The sequence below is a fragment of the Dipodomys ordii genome, unplaced genomic scaffold (assembly GCF_000151885.1).
Source record: "Dipodomys ordii isolate 6190 unplaced genomic scaffold, Dord_2.0 Scaffold27, whole genome shotgun sequence".
In the NCBI taxonomy this organism is placed as follows: domain Eukaryota; kingdom Metazoa; phylum Chordata; class Mammalia; order Rodentia; family Heteromyidae; genus Dipodomys; species Dipodomys ordii.
In genome coordinates this window covers 3,102,574-3,109,648 of record NW_012267243.1, presented here as the reverse complement: position 1 = coordinate 3,109,648, position 7,075 = coordinate 3,102,574, and the positions used below count along the sequence as shown (strand labels likewise).

The following is a 7,075-nucleotide window of genomic DNA, read 5'->3' as shown; positions in this document are numbered from 1 at the left end:
TGAGATTAAGTGAGGGACAGGATTTTTTTTAGGGGACAGGATCTTGCTTTGCAGCCAAGGAGGTCCTTAAATTCAATAATATTCCTGCCACAGTCTCCAGCAGCTATTGTAAGCAGTTTATTCATGCACAGAACCCATTTGGGTTTAGGATGAGGTTTAGCGGTAGATGCTCAAGTTCCTAGGTTGTCTCCGTTCCACACAAACAAAAACCCCAAAGCGAATTAATCAACTGCAAGAGAAGGCCAGCTTCACAGCTGGAGCTCACACAGAGCTAAACAAAGGACAAAGGAGAAGGGATGGGGATTTGGTTCGCTGGTGGGGGTTGTGGTATCCAGTTCGGGAGATGAATCCTGGTAATCCGGGGGGGACCCGGATCTCTTCTTCCAGGGGGACCCGGATCTCTTCTTCCAGGCCCGGCCTGCCCCAGGGGCCCTGCACTTCCCTCACATCCACGGCCTGTGCAGAGGTAACTCTAGTTGGCCTCCAGGCCCAGCCGTGGGGGTGCAGGCCCGTGATCTCAGTGGTTAAAATGGCATCCGAGGCTGAGGCCCAAACGGAAGGACAAAAATGGTTTGGAGGTCGGGGGACTCGTGCACCTCCAAACACAAAAGACAAAGAAAGGGCAGCCTCTCAGATCGGTCCCGACCGGAGCTTTCCCAGCGGTTGACAACGATATTGTGTCGGGGTGATATATATCTTGGGGTACAAGGAGGGTATATTATAGATGAAACTTGGAAACGCCACAAGGCCTCTCGGCGGCCTCCAAAGCCCTAACAGGAAGTAGCACAACGGCGCGCCAGAAACCAGGCGCAACGGTTCTCGCAGGCCGCGGGACGCCGGGCGGCGGGAAATGGCTGCAGCCCCGCCCCCTCCCTAGAGGCTCACGCGCCCTCAAGTTCGCCTACTGCGCATGTGCAGGAGCAGTGACTCCGCCCCCTAGAGCAGCGGTCGGAGCCATTTCGTCGCGGCCTCCATGCGTGCGGCCGTGCTTTCTTTCGCTCTCTCGCTCTCTCGCTGGAAGGCCAGAGCCCCTAACTGTCTTTAGAGGACTGCGCTTTCAGGCACCGGGAAGCAGAGGCAGGTACGGTAGAGATGTCCTGGCCACCGGTGCGGGGTAGCGGGAGGGCTGCGGGAGGGCTGCGGGCCTCGGCGCCGCAGCCGGCTTTGTTGTGAGGCGCGGGCGGCGGCGGGTGGGGGATGGGCACGGCCGCCGGCGCGTTCCCGGATTGCCTGGCGTTGCTCGCGGCTGCGTATGCGCAGCCGCAGGAGGCCGGGCCCGAAGCCTCGTCTTTTCGACTCGGGTCTCCCGCGTACAGCGGGCTTTCCCTTCGGGCCTAGCCCGCCTGAGGGGGTGGGCGGGCGGCGCGGGCGCGCGCGCGCGGTCGGAGTGGGAAGGGGGAGGGGAAGGGAAGTCGCGTCGCCGGCGGTGCCTCGTGGTCGCCGCCGCCACGCTGCCGGCGCCTGGCCTCCCCAGTTTTTTCCTCATTTCCTGCGGCAAATCTCGACGCGGCGCCGCAGGCCCCGCGGCTCGGAGCCGTGTGCGGGTTAGGAGGTAACGGCCCGGGCCCCGGATGCCGGCGGAGGGGGCGGAGCGGGGGGCCCGGCGGCGGGAGGATAAAGGGAGGTTTTCGTGAAGATGGGGTGACACCGAGGAAAGCTGAGGAGAACGTTACTTCGGGAGGCCGGGCACGTGAGCTCGAAATCCGGGCCTCTGAGTCCGAAATGAGATTAACGGCGCTTAGGGCCAGCGGCTGGCCGGGAATTATAAGAAGGGGGGCCATGTGACTGGAAGGTGGAGAGCGCGCGAAAGAACGACTTTCATGGCGGCAAACCTGCTAGTGTAGTACTGTCGCAATACTCCCGTGTGGTCGTGTCAGGGTAGGTGGAACTATTTCGGAGCCCAAATCGCTTGTAAAGGGGTTGGTAAGAAGCGGGATCAGGTATCTTTGTGTGGACCCTGGGCCTAGAATTTAGGGCTTAGACACTCCCCCCCCCCCGCCCCTTAGCTTTTTTTCTTTTCTTTTTTTTCTTTTTTTGCGCAAGGCTGGCACTACCACATCTCCACTTCCTATATTTTTGGTAGTTAATTGGAGATGACCCTTCTCAATGTTCTTTTCCTGTCTTGGCTGACTTTGAACCATGGTCCTTAGATCTCAGCGTCCTGAGCAGGTAGAATTACAGACTTGAGGCACGGGGTGCCTTGGAGAGACTGAGATCTGAGGATCTTGGTTGGAAGCTAGCCCGGTCAGAAAAGACTGTGAGGCTTTTTGGGGGGGGGTCGGTCGTGGGGCTTGAAGTCTGGGCCTGGGCGCTGTCCCTCAATTCTTCAGCTCAAGGCGAGCGCTCTACCACTTGAGCCACAGCACCACTAACGGTTTTCTGGTGGTTAATTGGAGATGAGTCTCACAGTCTTTCCTGCCCTGGACTGGCTTTGAACCGAGATCCTCAGATCTCAGCCTCATGAGTAGCTGGGATTACAGGCGAGAGCCATCACTCAACAATCTGAGAGACTCATCTTTAACTATTCAGAAAAAGTCCTAAGTGGTGCTGTTGTTTAAGTGGCCAAGCGCTAGCCCTGAACTCAGAGAGGCTCAGGGTCAGCCCTTAGGCCCAGATTTCAAGACCAGGACTGGCAAAAAGGAGAAATATTCTCCATCCACTTAGTTGTCCTGCGTGTGCTCACATGTGCTTCTGCGCTTGTGCACTGTCCACGAGAGAAAAACTCAAAAGCAAGCATTCTTATCATTTTAGCCACAGCTCCACTTAAGGGTCTTTTGGTGGCTAAATGAAGATAATAGGTTCTTTAGATTTTGCTTCTTCAGCTGTCTTGGAACCAGGATCCTCACCTCTCACTCAACCTTCTTAGTAGCTGAGGCAGGAGCCACTGGCTCCCAACCTCACGATCTTAAGGGTAATAATATTTCTTGGTTTTTTGTTTTTCTACTCATGTGATGCTGAGGAATTGAACCCAGGGCCTCATTCCTGAAAAGCAAGCACTCTACCACTGAGCCAGCTTTCCAGCCCTTTTGGTACAGTTTTAAGGATTAAAAACAATAGTTCTTTATGCATTAAGGATAAGGTATGACCCTAATAACACTGAGGGCTCTACCAGAGTTAGCTGTAAAGGATCTTCAGACACTATTCCAACTTGAAATTGTATAACCTGGTTAATGTTGGCAGATAACAATCAATACCACTGTAGATGATGTAAATGTACAGATCAGGGTTGGAACGCATTTGGGGAGTAAATTTAATACTGTTTCTACTGAGGTGGCAAGCCAGCCTGAAGATGGACATTACTGTTTAATTAAATGAATATAACCATGGAGATAAAGCTTTCAGTATATATTAGTGTATATTTGCCTAAAGCTGGCAGGAATATTACTAACAAGTTATATCATGAGACTACATAGGGAGAAAGGATTTGATACTGTATTCCTTATTTTGTGTCCATGTTTCTATTGTCTGTGCATGTACCGTGCATAACAATCCTGGAGTTTGGCCTGGCTGCTGTCCTTGAGCTTTGGTGCCCAAGACTTAGGTGTTCTTCCACCTGAGCCACTGCTCCACTTCCAGCCTTTTGGTGTTAGCTGATCGCATAGACATTCGCGCCTCTGTTATTGTACTGCCCTTAGCTGTCAGCCTCTGGAGTAGCTAGGGTTAGAAACCCAGTTGCCCTGTTGTGTTCATGCATTTTGGGGCAGCTGGCGTCAGTTGTGGGGGGCCTGAACTCTGGGCCTGGGTGCTGTCCCTCAGCTTTTCAGCTGAAGGCTAGCACCTACCACTTGAACCACAGCGCCACTTCCTGCTTTTTCTGCTTATGTGGTGCTGAGGAATCCAACTGAGGGCCTCATGCATGCAAGGCAAGTACTCTTATCACTGAGCCACCTTCTCAGTCCCTTGCACACATTCTATTATTTATTTATGCATTTATTTTTTGTCAATCAGGGGCTTGCACTCTGGGCCTGGGAGCCACCAGTGCCGGGCTAAAAATTTTTTTTTCTTTTTAAAGATACAAACCACTGGATGCTGGTGGCTCATGCCTTTAATCCTAGCTACTCAGGAGGCTGAGATCTAAGGATCAAGGTTCAAATCCAGCCCGGGTAGGAAAGTCTTTGAGACTGTTATCTACAGTTAACCACTAGAAAAAGGGAAGTATCACTGTGGCTCAAGTGGTAGAGCACATGCCTTGAGCTGAAGAGCTCAGAGACAGCACCCAGGCCAAGAGTTCAACCCCCCCCCCCACTGATACAAAAAAATCACTGTCCAAAGATACAACCATCATACAGGAAAATTATTTCCAATTTTTATGTAATTCATGGTTTTATGACACCATAATGTTTCAAATGGGTTAAAATTTCTCTTCATAAGAAAGCTTAATAGCAGTATGGTAGAATATCCTTCACTTAATCTAAAGTTTTTAGTAATTTCCAGGTATTGTTTATATCCAAGTATTGCTATCATATTTTTTTACTTTTGTTTCCTTAGGTCTGAAGACCTGAATCATGGGTGACATTAAAAATTTTCTGTATGCCTGGTGTGGCAAAAGGAAGATGACTCCATCGTATGAGATTAGAGCAGTGGGGAATAAAAACAGGCAGAAGTTCATGTGTGAGGTAATAAAGAATATGGTTGTCTGTGAAGCTCATTTTGGGGTTAGAAGCATTGCTTGGAAATGCTAAAAAAAAATCTATTGCACATTGGGGATTTCATTGCACACTGGGGAATTGTTCTTTATTGTGCTTAGTTAAGATTAGTTGTGAGATAAATGATTTGAACTAGAGCATAAATCTTGCTCACTTCCCTCAATTATCAGTAGAGAAGTAGAGGAAAGTTAGCTCAGCTATTGACAGTTTTAAAACTCATTTAGAATCAGTACTTAAAAGAAGCAGAGTATAAAATCAGGTTAGATGAGAATATCACCTACTTAGCTGCTTGAATTAAAATAATAGTATGTTAATAATTAGAGCATTCAGCTTGAATTAGCTTCTCCACTGGACAGTGTATAATTCAAGGTTTTTTTAGAGAGTAGCCCCATGTTTTCAATGCTTTTAAATATATAACATTGTGTATATAAGAGAGTTATCTGTTAATGAACTGAATTTGTAGAATCCTAGAATTAACACACTTTTAATACACTTTATTTTGAAGGTGCGGGTAGAAGGATATAATTATGCTGGCATGGGCAATTCCACCAATAAAAAAGATGCACAGAGCAATGCTGCCAGAGACTTCGTTAACTATTTGGTTCGAATTAATGAAGTAAAGAGTGAAGAAGTCCCAGCTGTTGGGGTAAGTATTTGAAGTCAAGCACTTTGAGATACGTGTTGAATATGGGATTAAAAATAGAGTTCAAAATTAAATATACAGACTTTTTGTCAGTTGTGGGGTTTAAACTCAAGGCCTGGGCTCTGTCCTTTGGCTCTTTTGCTTAAAGTCAGCTCTCTACCATTTGAGCCACAATGCTACTTCCGGCCTTTTCTGTTTACATGGTACTGAGGCGTCTACCCTAGGGCTTCATGCATGCTAGGCAAGCACTCTACCACTAAACCTTCATTGTTTTTCCTCTTTGGTGCTGGGGAATCGGACCCAGGATATTGTACTTCCTAGGCAAGAGGGTTTTTTTTGGTGGTTAATTGAAGTCTCATTGACTTTCCCTGCTCTGCTGGCTTCAAAACATGATCACATCTTAGCCTCCTTAGTAGTTAGGATTATTGGTGTGAGCCCCAGTGCCCAGCTCAAGTACTAATTCTTGTGTGCACATAAAATAACAAATTCCTAACTTAGAGTGGTTCTACTTGTAATCATGGCTAGAAAGTGATTTACTTTGGTTAGAAATTATACCTTGAATTTTTACCTTTACTTATCTATGAGAAATTTTCTTTTTTTTTTTTTTGCCGGTTGTGGGGGCCTGAACTCTGGGCCTGGGTGCTGTCCCTTGGCTCTTCAGCTCAAGGCTAGCACTCTACCACTTGAGCCATAGTGCCACTTCCGGCTTTTTCTGCTTATGTGGTGCTGAGGAATCGAACCCATGGCCTTAGGCATGCAAGGCAAGCGCTTTACCACTGAGCCACCTTCCCAGCCCCTCTATGAGAAATTTTCATAGCTCCTAGTTAGCCATATGATCAGAAGAGTTAAAAAAATAGTATTTTGCAGTATTGTTTGTGTGCACATTTACTTGTTTAATTTTCAGTACTTTGGATATGTAATGGAAACTCATGAAAAGTAATTTTGAATGAATATTTGTGGTATTCACACATGAAGGTAATAAATGGGGAAAAACAAGCTACAGAAGTAATGGCATTGATCTGATTTTCTTTTTTTGTCGGTGACGGGGCTTGGGTGCTGTCACTGGGCTCTTCAGCTCAAGGTAAACACTACTACTTGAGCCACAGCACCACTTTATATGTTTTTAAAAAAAATAGATAAGACAAAGTTCTAGTGGCTCATACCTACAATCCTGTCTATTCAGAGACTGAAATATAAGGATAGTGGTTCAAACCAGTCCAGGCAAACAGATCTGACTCTTCAGTTAACCAGCAAAAAGGTGAAATCATTGGTTCAAATGTTAGGGTGCCAGCCATGAGCAAAAACAAAGATGCCTCCAGATCTTTAATAAGTATTGAAATAATTATGTAGTCTCTTTAAAGGTTAAAACGCTGATTCCTTTTCTTTTTCTTTACAGATTGCACCTCCACCTGCCGTTACTGAAACAACTGACACCACAGCAAATACTAATAAGGAAGATGGACAAACAACCATGGGAGGACCTCTTCCTCCACACCTGGCTCTCAAGGCAGCAGGTACGGGATTTGAATATAAGCATATAACAGGATAAATCTTCCATATTTCACATTTTCATTTAGCTAGAATACAGTAAAACTTATGCTGTAAAGAGAGACAACCCGGCTGGGAAGGTGGCTCAGTGGTAGAGCGCTTGCCTTGCATGCTTGAGGCCCTGGGTTCGATTCCTCAGCACCACATAAGCAAAAAGAAAAAAGCCAGAAGTGGCGCTGTGGCTCAAGTGGTAGAGTGCTAGCCTTGAGCTGAAGAGCTGAGGGACAGCGCCCAGGCC

At 47.4% G+C, this 7,075-nt stretch overlaps 1 protein-coding gene across 1 annotated transcript in view; it reads left to right on the top strand.

Moving 5' to 3' along the window:
- Positions 1-959: 959 nt before the first annotated feature.
- The window catches only part of Dhx9 (DEAH (Asp-Glu-Ala-His) box helicase 9), a 35,902-nt gene continuing 29,786 nt past the window's right edge, over positions 960-7,075 (top strand). The window contains exons 1-4 of the mRNA XM_013015687.1: positions 960-1,081; positions 4,489-4,616; positions 5,152-5,292; positions 6,686-6,803. Of these exons, the coding sequence (XP_012871141.1) occupies positions 4,506-4,616; positions 5,152-5,292; positions 6,686-6,803 (370 nt within the window). The 5' untranslated portion in view covers positions 960-1,081; positions 4,489-4,505. The remainder of the gene's footprint in view (positions 1,082-4,488; positions 4,617-5,151; positions 5,293-6,685; positions 6,804-7,075) is intronic.